Genomic DNA, 16,341 nt, shown 5'->3' on the forward strand with positions numbered 1-16,341 from the left:
AAAACATCTTACTGCCCTCTCTGATTTTTCGGATATCCCCGGTGAGGGAGGGAAAGCTGGAATCTGTATTTTGAACTCTCAGATATGTCGTGGCTTCTGTGCTGTCAATAAAAAAGTATGTAGGTCTGGTTTTGGTTGTCTAAGAGCCAATACTCTGTAAGAGTGATTACATCTGGAAAACAACTTAAAACATTGCTGACCAAACACATCTTTGAATAAAGCTTGTCTAATATTAAGGAGTAAGTTGGAACAAGTGTAGTGCCTAGTAATGTTAAATAGGTATCTCTAAATGTAGTCTCTCTTTAAAAAATTCAGGAGAAAGATGTGAATAGGTAGTGTTGGATTACCAGACTAAAACATAATTTTGTTTCATTCCACAAAAGATAATTTCTAATGGCATACAGTTACTTTGGATGTGTTATTGCTGCATGTACTACTACAATGTTACATATTACTCATATCTTTGTGGCCACTTATCTTTTACCTTATCTCCCTGTTGCACTTCACTGCTGTGCAGGCTTGTACTCAGCTAGGTGATGTGCTTAATGGGAACAAATAAACCATAGTCACAGGTATAAGAAGGAAGACTTTCTGTTTCTAATAGATGTGCAGCATAATGATTTTTAATCATTATCTAAGAATTGAATGGTTTGAGGAGCAATGCAGTTTGATGTCACCTCTGCTGCTACAGTTTGTTTGCTAGATAAATACATTATTAATAACAAGCCTGGAAAATAGGCTTGTTATTTAGCCTTTGATGGAGATGAATTGTTCATATCAGGATGTTGAACGGCAGGTCTGAGGAACTTCAGGAAAAGCTGTGTGTGTACCACAGGTGAAAGGAGTTCCTTTCTTTGTCTTCCTGGTCACCAGGTCAGATCCTGCTGTTGCTCAAATTAAGCTAAGTTTGTTTCTGACTGGTCACAGAAACATTCCTGCAAAAAGTCACTGTTTCATTAAAACTTCCAGCAGGATGTAACACTGATTCAGCTGTGGTATAATTGCTATTGCCTACACAAACAAAGTTGTCAAGTTTATATTAGCATCAAGTTTTCCACTTTATTTATTTTGTTTTGCAGATCTCTTGGGGAAAATCCAATAGAGTTGTAAGTTACTGGTATATTTAAGCCTGCCAGATAATAGTTGTTTGGGTTTTTTTAATTTTTTAAAATATCCTTTACAGGCCATTTAGAAATAGGCCACAAGTTTAATATCTTTTTCCCTGTGCTCCAACCTCGGTCAAAAAAACACTCTCTTGTATACCTTTGGCAATAAGTTTGTAATGCTACAGTTCATACTAACCAAAACCAGTTCTAGCAAACAATCTAAACTTTCATGCCTTTGTTTTCCTTTTAGACAACACACCAGGCCACTGTAACCCTTCGGGCTAATAACTAATGCTTTTCTGAACCATCACATATGTATTGTGTCCTTGTCAGAGCAGACAGGAAAGAATTACCTAACTAAATGTTTCAGGGCAACAGTGAATAGGAAACTTTTTTAAGATGAACTAACAAAAAGCAAAGATCACAATTAAGACAATTTAACAAGAAGGGCACATTCTGTGAAGTGGCATATTACAAAACAAATGAAAGAGAAAACATGTAAGTTACAACTTATTCCTTAGGCAGCAGTGAGAGACTGAACTAGATTCTCTCTTTAAACTTTTAAAGTCCTAACTGTAATAATTTAATGTCTGACCTAAGTTGTTGGTTTTTTTGTTTAAAATCCATGCAGCATTATTAAGGAAGCATTTTAGTGATGTGTTTACTCTGAATATGTTGAATTGTTGACGTTACACAGACAATGTTTCTTTCCTCTCTTCATAAAAATATTTGTTAAATTGCATTAAAGCAATAAAGAACTATCTAAAGCTTTCACTTGGAAGGCTGAAATTGAAGTTCTGATGTCCAAACTAATTTTGGTTTTCTTTTATGCTCTCTACTTATTGTAACAACTGGAAAGCAGAAATGCAGGAAGGAGTTGCCTGTAGCGCTAAAGGCATTGAAGCGTATCATGAGAACAAATAGTGGTTGGTGGGAGAACAGACTAAAGAATACAAAATACAGTAAAAGAATACGCTAATCCATGATTTGTTTCTTTGCTTTCTAAATATAAATTTTCTCTCTATACGTAACCATTTAGTTACCTAATCCCTCATTTTTCTGTTCATCAATACATATAATGGGAAGATGCAAAAGCCTTCACAGTGTAAATTTAATACTTGTAAAACTGTTGTCTGTAACCTGTAGTGTAAAACTCAAAACATGTAGGGTTTTGTTTCCCTTCTAATTCTCTTATTTCTAATTTCTGTGGGTTTGTTACTTTCTAAAATTTGATTCCTAGTTATCTATTTGAAATCTAACAAAAGCCTAACAACTGTAGTTATTCTATGCTGCATCAAAATCACTGTTAAAGAAATTTGTTCTAGGTGTTTTTCACTAGTGCATTAATGACATTTAGTTGAAGAGTTAGAGCATAGAATATAGGAGTGTTATTTCTAAATTCTTAGAAATTTGTAGAACCACCTTCAATAGATTTTGTACGAACCAGTAGTAGCTCTTTTTGGATTCCTCTAAGATAGACAACCAAGCTTTCAAAATCGTATCTGAAATCTATGCTTAAGATGAAATTTATCAGTTTCTTATTGGTGTGAAATGAGTTTATATACGTATGTGGTGGATTGATCCTGGCTGGCAGGAAAGCCAGCCCTCCACCTCCACATCTTTCCCTGAGGGATAGGGGAGAGATTCAGGAAGGGTAAAAATGAGAAAACTCATGGACTGAGGTAAAGAGGAAGGGGGGGGGGGGAGGGGGAAGGAAAAAACCCCCAAGTGGTGTTCACCACCAGCAGACCAGTACCCAGCCAGGCCCTGAGCAATGGCTACTTCAGAAAACTTGTCCCTCAGTTTTATTGCTGAGCATGATGTTTTATGGTCACAGGTGATGGTAGACTTTTGCAGATGGCAAAGGTAACTGTTTATTTTCTGTTTGTTAGTTTTGGATGGTTTTGTTAAAGCCTTTCCTTTGGTTTTTATGGCTGCCTTGACCAATTCCTACTTTAACCTTGTTTCATCTTTGCATTTGGATTAGAGCCATTCCTTCACACCCATTGTTAGTGGTGTAACTATCATAGCAGAAATACACAGAGAAAAACATTCTAGGAAAATCTTTTCGTCTGTGACGCAGAAGGCTCCCAAACCTATGCCTGGTTGTAATCCAGACCTTGTTACAGTGAGCAGTGGAGCACATATGGGGGTGATGTTTGTTCTGGAACTGCCAGTGGAGATAAAAGTTTAGGTAGCCGCTCTAGAGAAGCGCACGTGTTTCCAAGAACTGCAGAGTGGCTGCTGGCAACTGTGGGCTCACCTTTGAAAGTGCTATGTATTTCAGAGGTGCGTTTAGCACTTGATAGAGTAGTCCTCCGTTCAAAGTCTCTGCAAGCTTCCTTCAAGTAAATTTTGTTATAAAGCTTGGAGTTATGAAGGAAGAATTTATTGGGGGAAAAAGCAAGGTAACTTTCCAGAGACTGAGCATTCTTTGAGATAGTCTGTCCCTAGACATAGTTGCAGTGCAATCACTCTTCCTAAAAAATACAAGTCCCGTATGATATAATCCTGCTTGTCTGGGTTTTAAAAGAACTGAGGAGGCAAAAGGGTGCTAAGCCTGCTTGTACCGTGTTTGTTAACGCATGAAAGAAATAGCATGAATGCCAGCACAGGTAGTTCCTGGAGAATTAAAAAAAGGGGGGCTTGGCAAATTGTGTAGAGGCAGATCACAGGCTGTGGATGTGCATGTGGACAGCATGCCATCAGACACTCCTTGTTCTAGGAGTACTTAGCAGTTGATAAGAAAATAACTCTTCGTAATAATTTACATTTTAGGGTCTCTAATGCACCCTGTTAAAGGAACTTTCTGGTAAATTGTAGAAAGACTCAGGAGTAATTCAGTAGCCTGCCTTAGCTAAAAGTAACCTTTGCCACAAAACTCTTCTTTCTGTGCTTTCTTCCTAAGCCTTTCATGCCATTTTTCTCAATGACATCCAACTTAATGTGATGGGTGGGGTTTTTTGATGTATTCAGCAAATGGTCTGACAGCATATTAAAATTTTCTTGTGCAATACAGCTAATTAGGGCATCTCATTTAGAAAGTAAACTCTGTGAAAATAAAAGTTTTCTTACCTTTTTTGCACAGAAAAACACTTAGCAAATAACTCTCACATGGTAACATCAAAATCAAGAAATTCACGCACTTCTAAAAAATTGAGACAAGTTAATTGAGCCATGAAAATCTTGTTCTTAATTGCCATGTGTAAAAATGTCATTGCCTTCCTGATACCATGTGGAGCTGCTACTTAACTTCAGGCTTTGTGTCCAGTTAACTTTCTTCTAAGATTTATAGTAAATCTTCTGTACCTTGCAATTTCATGTGCTGGTCTCATGTTTCAGAAGTGGAGGGGAAGAAAAACAGACCAATTCTTAGACATCAACCTATAAGTTGTCATCCTTTTGCCTTCATTATTACTTGAAGTACCACTGCCAAATCTCAAATAATTCTAATATTCATGTAGTTTTCCAGCCATCACATGGTTTCTATATTCTCAAATCATTACCTTCTTCATGCCGTATGAAAATGTCCTGTTTATTTGCCACAAATGCAGCATAGTGCACACTAGAAATGTGTTGCGTAGAGCTCAGTAGAAAAGACGAATTCAGCTTCTTGTTCTTCTACAAGATTGCATAAAAATGTTACTGAATTTTGTCAAAACTTTAGAAAATTTGCTTTTGGAAACCGTGGTTACTTCAAATGTGTGAAGATTCTGATTTGGTTTTTCCCTCCAGTGGTCATGCTTTTGTGTTTTGGTGTTTGTTTTGGGGTTTTTTTGTTATGTTTTTGGGTTTTGTTTTGTGGGTTTTTTTCTTACTGTTGGCAATCTGAATTGTAGCAAAGACAGCTGGTGACTCTGGTACCGAAGCTGGTATGAAGTTGGACCAAAGTTGTTGTCTAGCATTAATTTACTTCCACATTTTTAAAAGCGAATTTTATTTACAGTGTGGCTCACTTGAAATACAGTTGAGAGGAAAGAATTTATACATCAAAAATCTACCTTTTATTGTTATAATCCAGGTAAATTAAAGGAAAATGTGCTCTTTCAGTTAAAACTGTTCAAATATTTTGATGGGCTCTCATCAACTGTGTTGAGGTCTCCTTAGTTTTAGATAGAAGAGTGGCACGAGGATCCCACATCTTTCTGAAAACAAACATTTGAACTAGCATAACAGACTGTTCTAAGAGTTGAAAGATGTATGATCTTATTTTCACAAGAGCATATTCTGTAGAGAACTTTATCCTGTCCTTCCAATCAATGTAATGGAGGAAAATGGGGATTCATTTTGCTCCTAAAATTTGCAGGTTCCATAATTGTTGGTGAACCACTAAGATAGTAAGAAAAAAAAATTAAGAGCAACATTGGTGATGTGGATTCTCCTGTGATTTCAAGGGATTATGTTGGGGTTTTTCCCCTTTAATGGTGGTTCCCAAAACAGCCGCTTCTTCCATATTCTTTCATTGCAACATCAAGAAAAAACTTGGTTAAACACTGAGATCGCTAGTTCTTGGTTCTACCTCAATTCCTACAAGTGTCCCAAATTAGTTTTAAAACAGTATTTCTGTTCATTGATAATGTTTACATAACAATGTAGTTTATTGTGTATATAACTTTGACAATAATATAAATACTTCTGCAGGTTTTGAATTTTACTGTTTTTTTACTTTGTACACCACTGTCCAGTTTGACATTCATAAACATAATTTTGTCATAAATGCATTGTTTTTAATGAGAATTTTTTCTGGTTAAATGTAATATTTAAAGTACTATATAGAGAAAAATACTATATGCTTGTCCTTTAAAAATATATGTTTGTATGTGAGCATGCACACAAATATTGTTTTCTATATCAGTTAAGTTATTAATAGAAAGGGAAGCAGATGGTATTTCAGGTAATTCAGGCTCTGTTCTGATTTTAGCCAAGTGGAATAACTTGGCCGGTATTTAGAGGGCTTCCAAGTTGTCTTCAGAAATAATTTCTGGTTTTATGATTGTGTTTAAAACAAAATTAGAGGGTTACTTTATAGAGGTCACAAATATAAAACAATACAAGTATTGGCCTTTAATACTCATTGGTAAGAAAATTAGTTTTTTTATCAAAAGAAACTTATGAATACACAGCTTAATGAATTTTTCACATCTCAATCTAGCTCCATAAAATAAGGAGAATGTGGATAATGCTTTAATTGCCAAGATACCCACCTTTTTTTTAAAGAAGGATGAATGGATTGCTGAATCTGCCTGACTTACCTGTACTACAGCAGTCAAATCGGCTGAGTACACTTGGCTTACCTGGGACTGAGAAGAGCTGCGCTTTGAAGCTGTGATTGCTGCAGGCCAGGACTGGCTTAAAAGCTGAAATGCCCCGTTCCTCCTTCCCTCCTGTCCTTGTGTTCAGTACCTTCAACTTTCACTTAACAGGCTAGCTGTTTTGAACCTCCTGTCGTTTAGCTGGTGGTTGGTATTGCTAGCTTGAGGCACAAGTTTAAAATTTGGCCCCAGTCTGACTTCTGCCTAGCCGCAAAGGTTATGAAATGGATGTGATGAATGGATGATCTTTCAGAAAATACTAAACTCCTCCATAAGTATACAGTCCACCTATGAGCCAGTGGAGTTTGGCATGGAGTTTCTTACAGTTACAAATAAACCCCCTGTACCCAAACACTGATCGCAGCTTGTTCTGGGGTATATTTATTTATGGGTTATAAATAGAAGTTGTGGCCTGCTAGTTAGTCCTACTTCAGTGCTTGTGTTTACTTATGTTTTGGAGCCAGCAGGGTGAAGCTGCACTGTTGGTGCTAAAAGGGTTTTGTTGTTGTTTTTTTTAATGAGATTTTTAAAGAATATGTATAACTGGATGCATGCTATTTCAAGTTACCTGCAAAATACAAACTTGATGGTGATTTATACAATATGAAATATGGTGAAATTTTAAATTTGTGTGAAGGTAGTTTTCAAAATACATCCTAACTTGGCAGCAATAGAATCATGAAATGTATGTTATATCAAATATTTTATGTTAGATGTACGTCAGCAGTATCAGAACTGCTGTGCTTGTAACTATTATAGGTGGAAGTAGACACCTGTATACTGATATTAAGCAAATTTAATACATATATTTTCCCAATTATTTTAGTTAATACACCAATTAACTAGTATTCTGTGGTAGTGTGACATATACTTGTTGATTTATTGACTACTAGGTTTATTTTTTCAGAAAAAGTTTCATGTTTTAACTAGTCATAGGAAACAGCTACAAGAAAGAAGTATGTATTTAGTTTAGAACAGTAAAATTGCAAAATACAGGTTACGCCCATTTAAAAAAAATATACAGAGGCATGTGTACATAAAGTCATATAGTGCTAAATATGTAAATTTTTCTATACAAATGTAAATTGTATATACAGTCCATTAGGCCATATTATTTACATTATGTGGTTGCTAGAAGGCTGTCTAGGTAGAATACAACTTACAGTTCAAATATGGTAAACTTACAGTTTTCCAAACTTACAGTTTGGAAAAAGTATACCACTTTCAACGATGTCTTGCTATTTAATTCAAGTAACATTGTAATTTTAGCAAAATTGTTTTTCACTGTTTAACTTGGTTAACTTGTAAAGATTTCTGCTAACTTCAGATTCTGGAAGGTTGTGCTTAGTTATTTTTAATAGGAGAAAGTATGTCTTATCCAGTGTTGAGTAAAGTTGTAGCAATGCAGGGTAATTTCTTAGATAATTCCTACTTTGTACTATCAAAGTTTTAAAGCTAATATTGTATTAATTGAACCTCTGTTTTCTTCTAGCTGACAGCACGATCACTGCCTTCCATACAGTCTGATGAGAGACTGCAACCTCTGCTTAATCATCTCAGGTAGCATAAACTGAAAGCATGAATGTATTCTTTCATACAGATTAAAATAATTGTACTAGTAGAATGGTTTAGCTACAGGGTTGGCTGTTTTTTTTTTTTTTTTTCCAGACACCTCATCTGTGCAATTGGCTTTGACTGGAAAAAAACAAACCCTGAAAGTATGTCTTCCAACAAATGCCTCATAATTGACATGAAACATAATTCAGCGAGCTGGTGTTGCTTCTAAGTAACAAAAAAATATTTGTAGCTTTTATAAAAACTTTTTTTATAATAAGTGCAAAGTTGTTAAGTTTTTTTTATGAACAAAACAGATTGCAAATTACACTGCTCAGAGTATAGGCCTTCCTTGTTGCAAATATTTTATGCTTTATGATCTTTTTGGAAGATTTCTCCATCACTGTCATTGATGAATGGAGTCTTATTTTCTTCTTTTAATGGACCTAAGGAGAGTGCTGAAAACATGAACCATTAAGAGTGCTCTACAACACAGTTGATACAGCCTGCCTCTCTTAGTGGTGTACAGTATATAGAAGCTTGCTACTTTCTTTGAATGTGTTTGGGGATGAAGAGTAAGAAAAAATACTTTTCTGATGTTCTTCAGGTTAGGCATAGATCTGGTGTCTTCTGTACACAAACGATTGTTTTTTACTGCTTGATAGTGTTTGAGAGAGTTATCTTACTAGAGTAGTATGCAGGAGAACAAAGACTGTACAATTAGAAGGAGATGCATTGGTTTAGAATCATTGAATAATTTAGCTTGGAGTGAACCTCTGGCGATCATTTAATCTAGCCCCTGCTCAATGCAGATCCAGTTAGATTGGGTTGCTCAGGTATTTATTCAGTTGAATTTTTAATATCTCTAAGGGTAGAAATTTACTTAAATATTGAATGTCAGTAATGAAAGCTCTGGTTTTTTTTGAACACATACAGCTTTGCATTAAGATCACTGAAATTATGTGGGATGAATTAGAAACGGAAGCAGTGAGGTGCCATCATGACAGCACTGCACCAGAATTAGAATGCAGAGTTAGCATGATCTTTATTTCCTGTGGTGCTCTACTGCTTGAGATATCTGTACCCAAAACCTGACATTTTATTTTGATTTAACAAAAAAAAAAATCTCATAATTGTTTAGGAACAGTTTCATATTTTGTTGCTTTTAGTGTAAATCAGAATAGGAAAAATAGCTTTCATTGTATTTCTGCTTCTTTATGTATGATTGAACTTTTGTTCAAGAGCAATGAATGAAAAGAATATTGCAGTGTAACTGTTATGTAGCTGCTATGGGGATACTTCTGAATGCCAATAACCTTCTATGTTTTTATTACCATACATCTTACTGGGATTTAAAAAAATATGCCTCAGTGGCATACCTTTCTCCATTTGAAGCTAAAGAGCAATTAGGCTAGCTTTTTATAAATCGTGCTCTCTAGGAGTAATTGCTGAGAAATTTGAATTTTCTTTTCATATATTCTATGCATCTATGTAAGTGGAACAGCCTTCAGTATTACAACAATCAGTCTTCTCTGTGGTTTTTAAAAAAATGTGGGAAAAGGAAAGGTTGCAAAAAAGTTAGTTTAACATCAGCTCCTTTAACAGGGATACTATATCCCACATTTATGCACATTCTTACATTATCTTGAGTGTGTATGTTTAACAACTAGTGAGTTACTTCCATTTTGCTTTTGTGAAAATGGAGGGGCTGTTCCCAGTACATTTGGTCACCAGTTGGAAAAACTACACAAATGCTTCCGAGTTGCATTTTTGGAAGTTCCTTTAAAATGGACAAAATACATCACACCTTGCAACTTGAAAAACAAGCTCTGGCAGTGAACAGACAGATGACCAAATAGGTGTCTCTTACTTATTTCTGTGAATCTGTGATTCGTTTTTGCTTCATCTTGCTCATAAGAAAGGAGAGTATTAGCTAGTTGCAGGCTTTCCTGTACCTTCATTGTGTAATTCTTACAGCAGTATTTTATTTTTGGCATGTGTCAATAGAGCTTTATCAGGGGAGCAAAGGCTTAGATAGAAGTGTATGAAAAGAGCATACAATTGAAGGTTACAGAGCATTGTTTGGTTGTTAATGCCCCACACATTTTTTGGCAGCTATTCATATCTGCTTGTGACTTTTAAATTAGCTAGTCCTCACAAAAGGTCATTTTACTGTGGATTATGTCTGCAGAGATTTTTTTTAATCCATGCCCATTTTTTTAAATGACCATAACATGTATTTTGTAATTGGACTGTTCTGGACTAAATATGTATTTTATCTGTGACTTAGGTCCTCTTTCTGTCCTATTCTGCTTTCTAATATTAATTGTACTAGACAAAAAATAGAGAACGTTTTTAGTTAAAATGTTAAAATGTTTGATGCAAGAATGTGCTTAGGGATTTTGCGTGCTCACAGTAAGCTACAAGGAGATTTAAATTGCTAACACTTTAGCAATTTAATAGAAATGGAAACTTTATGTCTAAATGCGTGTGAAGAACACTTCTGCAACTTCTACTTTGAAAGGAGTTTATATGGATTTTTGCGATGAAATTACAGGGTTGGAACACTCTGTTACGCAGTTTAAAACAGTTGTAAACACTGTTTAAAATCTTCAGCAGGAATAACTTCAAAGATAGACAAAAGCTGTCATATGTAATCCCATCAAACTACTATAGGACTGTACCTGTATATGAATTATGAGGAGAAGCTGAGTTGACTTTGTTTAGTCTGATAAAGAGGCGGCTTAGGGATGATCAAATAGCAGCCTACGATTCTTTGAAGGAGAAACATCACAGTATTGGAATTCTTAATGGTGCCAGAGGATATAACAAATGACAGTGGTCACATGTAGCAGCTTTGGAGGTTTAGATCGGATGTTAGGAAAAATGTCTATGCTAGAATGATAGTGCAGCACATTGCCCAGAGATGTGGAATCACGGTTTGTGGAGATTTTTAGGATTCAGCTAGAAAAAGCCATGGCTCACCTGACTAGTGTTGGCAGTAGTCCCAATTAAAGTGGGGTGTGGGACTTGCTGGTCTTCTAACATCCTTTGCAACCAACATTTATATGATTCTGTTAATTCTGTCTTCAAATGGTAGTTTAGTTCACAAGGTTGTAGTTCAGTTCACAAGGTTGATACAGAAAGGAAGTGTTTTTCAAGACTGGATTTTTTTTTAATGGATAGCACAATATTCATGCAGACGTTCACCCTCCTTCTCATTTATGCTTATTTCACAAGCAAGTAAAGAAGAATGCACACCTTCATAGACTGGTGTCATTTACTATCCTCAACATCTACAAAGTGCCCTTCCTATGCTTACTAAATCTCATGATATACGAACAGATCTGTGAATGATACAGTATTTATCAGAGTGGTCCTACAGCTGTTTATTTGAAAGACATAGATCCCATTCTTGGTAACATGGATGTAGTGGAGGTTTCTTCTTGGTCAACAGTGGTGCAAATGTATGTATTGATTTTTAGTTGCAAGATATGTTTAGAAATCTTTTGGTAACTAAGATTTTTGGATTTTAGAAAAACAGTTTTTGTGTAATTGAGTCAGGCTGAATGGAGTGAGACAGGAATTTGTATGTGGAGGTAAAATAAAAGTGGTTTTTAAGTAAAAAGTGAAGACATAGCTGCTTGCATTCCAGTAAACCACAAAAAGAAATTATGAAGAAATATAGGTATTTCTAGGTAAGTAAGAAGCTTGATCAGGAAGTAACCTCAGGAGCTGCGTCGAATAAAAGAAAGGATGAGTCCAAAATAAGAGCTAAAACTGTAAGCAAAAAATAGGAGAAGGCGAGGGTGATCACAAGCCTGGTTGGTTTGTGTTGTAATGAGTTTTCAAACCAGCAGTAGGAAGCTGTTTGGCAACGTTTAATGACATGGAAAAATGAGGACCATTGTTCACAGAACATAGGATAGTCTTAATTTTTTTTTTTTTTTTTTGTGCAAGGTTGTTGAGAGTTTTTAATAGAAATGTAGAGAAAATAATCGCAGTCTGTGGAGAAAGCAGTGCGGTGTTTTCTTGTGATGAAATCAAGGGACCTTGGGAATCTCTACTGTAGAAAATCGGAAGACCTGGCACCTAAAATTGCAAACTCAAAAGCTCTAGTCCCTTGAGCTCCTTGGGACAGGAATCCAGCAGCTTAGCTGCCAAAGGCCGCGTGACTAGTGCTGGCTTCTTTATGCCCAGCTCCAATCTACTGCATGTTCTGGATGGATAAAGCATACTCTTTTTCAGAGCACAGCCTTTGAAGGCAGTTTGTAGAGTTCAGCTTTTTGGTGAGTGGTGTCAGGTATCAAGAAGCTTTGACCTTGCAAAGGTCATATGCTACTTTTTAATGTAAAAATAAGAAAATGTTTATGAAAAACTTTTACTGTTTGCTTACTCTGTGGAGAATTGAGCTTTTGAGAGTCTGAAAAGTAGAATTTCTTTTCTTTTTTCCCCTCCCTCCCCACTCCTAACATTGGATTTTCTGTCCTTGCAGTAAAGTTTTCTACCAAGTCCAGATGTAGTGGTAAGCAAGATTGAGAAAGTCTGTCCTCTTTCTAGCAGTAACTTCTGAAGTCTTATTTTGTTCACTTACTGTATAGGAGAACTTTTCTCTTTGGGCCTCCCCTTACCAGGCCAATCCTTTCTACAGATGCTAGGAAGAAGTAGTTTTCTTTAGCTTAGCAATTTTTTTTTCCAGTATTGCTATGATTCTAATAAATACTACGGGGTACAAACAGATAATCTAAAGTGCTTATGGTAGAGCAGCTTAGGAAGTTAACCAGCACTCATCCTGGGATATGATAACTGACTGGTCATTTTTAAATGGTTGTTTTACCAAACCATTTCCTAATTGGTTGTTTAAAAAAAAAAAAAAAATTAAAAAAAATTGATCTTTAGTTGCAAGATATGTTTAGAAAACTTTTGGTAACTAAGACTTTGGAAAAAGTCACCTAAGTGACAGCTGTTTTCTGTTGTTCTATGCTACCAGTTTAGGCTGGAGAAAAGGAGGCTGAGGGGAGACCTTATCACTCACTCTAACTATTTGAAAGGGGGTTGTAACTCCAGGTGGGTGTTGGTCTCTTCTCCCAAGTAACAAGTGATAGGACAAGAGGAAATGGCCTCAAGTTGTGCCAGGGGAGGTTTAGATTGGATATTAGGAAAAATTTCTGCACCGAAAGGGTTGTCAAGTACTGGAACAGGCTGCCCAGGGAAGTGGTTGAGTCACCATCCCTGGAGGGATTTAAAAGATGCATAGATGTGGCTCTTAGGGACATGACTTAGTGGTGGACTTGGTAGTACTAGGTTAACGGTTGGACTTGATGATTTTAAAGGTCTTTTCCAACCTAAATGATTCTGTAATTCTATGACTTTTGGATTGTAATTCTTGTTTTGTTTGTAGTTTGCCTAAGTAAAGTGGTGCAGATCTGGTTCTACAAGTAAATTTAGATACTTCTTTAGTAGAATCAGTAGTAATAGACATACACAGCTCAAATACTTTTAATTATTTATCCGTTGTTGTGTAATGAAAAAATCTATTAAGTACAGTAAGCTTACCTAGTGCTCCAGTGTGTGCCAGAAATAAGACTAAAGAATGAATGAATGCATGTATCATTAAATTATTTGTGCTCTAGTAAAACCAACTCTTAGCTATATGTTTTTCACTCTTTACAATATTGAAATGTCACAAAATAATCTGTAGCACTTAGTATCACCATTTAGCTAAATTCCTTTCTTTCTGGAGTTAGCCTCTATATGCCTTGAGAAGATTTAAGAAATTACCTGTGTAAGTTACTTGAAAAATCCCTCTTGCACAAATAAATTTTTTTCTTACCCAGACTTTGCAACCTGATTTTTGGACGAATATGCTGTATCCAAAGCCCCCGTTTGCTTTATTGCCTGCTGTACTGTCAGCTCTTGAGTTTGGTTGGGTTCTGCTGTAACCGTTTCTCTTGGCCTATTCTGCAGCCCTGTGTATATCGTCATTCAGGAAGTCTATATATTTAAAAGCTGGGCATTAGATGCTTCTGTTTGTTTTGAAATTACTTTGGTGACAATGTCTACATGAGTGTCTCTGCCCTAGTTTAGGGTTACGTGAAGATGAGGCAGCACATGCAAAGTCCTGTGCTATTTTGGCTAGACAGTTACTGTTAGGAATTATCATGTGTTTGTATGTCTGTACAATTTAGTATATACAGCAAGTAAGGTGTTACATGACACAACTCTGAGAACAACTCTGAACCAACTGGGTGGATGATGGGAGAGCAGTAGATGTTGTCTGCCTTGACTTTAGCAAGGCTTTTGATACTGTCTCTCGTAACATCCTTGTTAGCAAGCTTAGGAAGTGTGGGTTGGATGAGTGGTAAGCGAGGTGAGTAGAGAACTGGCTGAATGGCAGAGCCCAGAGGGTTGTGATAAGCGGCGGAGAGTCTAGTTGGAGGCCTGTAGCTAGCGGTGTGCCCCAAGGGTCAGTGCTTGGTCCAGTCCTATTCAATGTATTCATCAGTGACCTGGATGAGGGGACAAAGTGTACCCTCAGCAAATTCTCTGATGATACTAAGCTGGGAGTAGTGGCTGACACACCAGAAGGCTGCGCTGCCAGTCAGTGAGACCTGGACAGTCTGGAGAGCTGGGCAGAGAGGAACCTAATGAAATTCAACAAGGGCAAGTGTGGGGTCCTGCACCTAGGGAGGAATAACCCCAAGCACCAGTATAGGTTAGGGGTTGACCTGCTGGGAAGCAGTGCTACAGAGAAGGACCTGGGAGTCCTGGTGGACAACAAGTTGTCCATGAGCCAGCAATGTGCCCTCGTGGCCAAGAAGACCAATGGTGTCCTGGGGTGCATTAAGAAGAGTGTGGCCAGCAGGTCGAGAGAGGTTATCCTCCCCCTCTACTCTGCCCCGGTGAGGCCACATCTGGAGTACTGTGTCCAGTTCTGGGCTCCCCAGTGCAAGAAAGAGAACTGGACTGGAGAGAGTCCAATGGAGGGCTACGAGGATGATGAGGGGACTGGAGCATCTCTCGTACGAGGAAAGGCTGAGAGAGCTGAGTCTGTTTAGCCTGGAGAGGAGAAGACTGAGAGGGGATCTGATCAATGCTTATAAACATCTAAAGGGTGGATGTCTAGAGGAAGAGACTAGATTCTTCTCTATGGTGCCCAGCAACAGGACAAGGGGCAATAGGCACAAACTGGAGCACAGGCAGTTCCATCTCAATATAAGGAAAAACTTCTTCACTTTGAGGGTGACAGAGCGCTGGAACAGGCTGCCCAGAGAGGTTGTGGAGTCTCCTTCTCTGGAGAGATTCAAAATCTGCCTGGACGTCATCCTGTGCAACCTGCTTTAAGTGATCCTGCTCTAGTAGGGAGGTTGGACTAGATGATCTGTAGAGGTCCCTTCCAACCCCTACCAATCCGTGAGTCTGTGAACAAATAAAACAACATTGTGACCATTATGACAACAATGTGATGATTAAACTAATATAACGAATGCTTATAACATTTTTTTTTTTTAACATGCTCTGGTCAGATCTGTTGTTATCTCAACCCTTTGTGCCCCATGTTGGATGCCAGCTTCCCCAGTTGTATCTGGAGTATGACGTTCTATACTAGGGAATATCCCTTTGGCCAGTCTGGGTCAGCTGTCCTGGCTGTGCTCTCCCAGCTTCTTGTGCACCTGGCAGGGCGTGGGAAGCTGGAAAGTCCTTGACTTAGTGTAGACACAACAACTACCTAGCAAAAAACTAAAAACATCAGTGTGTTATCAACATTATTCTCTACTAGAAAAAAAACCCCAACTCTATCTCAGCTGAAACCAGGACAATGTCCTAGGTGATGGGACAGAGTGCGCACTCAGCAAGTCTCAGATGATATACAAGACTGAGAGGAATGGTTTAGACCAAATGAGTGTGTTGCCTTTCAGATGAACTTGGACAGTCCCTCTCTTTGGATGGAGAAATGGGTTTATGGGAACCCTATGAAGTTCAACAGAAGGGAATACCAAGCCCTGCATCTGGGGAGGAATAACCCCATGTACCACTATAGGCTGAGGAAGAACTCTCTTTGCTGGTTGAGGGATGTGACCTTTCCTCCCTGCTCAGCACTGGTGAGGCTACATCTGGAGGGCTGTGTCTGGTCCTGGGCTGCCCGGTACTTATGAAGAGAGGTTGAGAGAGCTGAGATTGTTCAGCCAGGAGGAGATAAATTTCAGGAGGGATGTGTGTGTGTGAGTCTTATCAGTACATACCGATAGGTGTCTGATAAGGGGTGAGTAAAGAAGACAGTGAGACTCTTCTCCGTGGTAGCCAGTGATAGGCTGGGGGGCAATGGGCACAAAGTGAAGTATAGGAAATTCCACTTAAACATAAGAAAA

At 37.7% G+C, this 16,341-nt stretch overlaps 1 protein-coding gene across 1 annotated transcript in view; it reads left to right on the forward strand.

The window, feature by feature from the left end:
* PRIM2 (DNA primase subunit 2) overlaps positions 1-16,341 on the forward strand; it is a 119,731-nt gene that overhangs the window by 59,536 nt on the left and 43,854 nt on the right. The window contains exon 7 of the mRNA XM_075747397.1: positions 7,911-7,978. Within this exon, the coding sequence (XP_075603512.1) occupies positions 7,911-7,978 (68 nt within the window). The remainder of the gene's footprint in view (positions 1-7,910; positions 7,979-16,341) is intronic.

Source organism: Balearica regulorum, chromosome 3, assembly GCF_011004875.1.
Source record: "Balearica regulorum gibbericeps isolate bBalReg1 chromosome 3, bBalReg1.pri, whole genome shotgun sequence".
In the NCBI taxonomy this organism is placed as follows: domain Eukaryota; kingdom Metazoa; phylum Chordata; class Aves; order Gruiformes; family Gruidae; genus Balearica; species Balearica regulorum.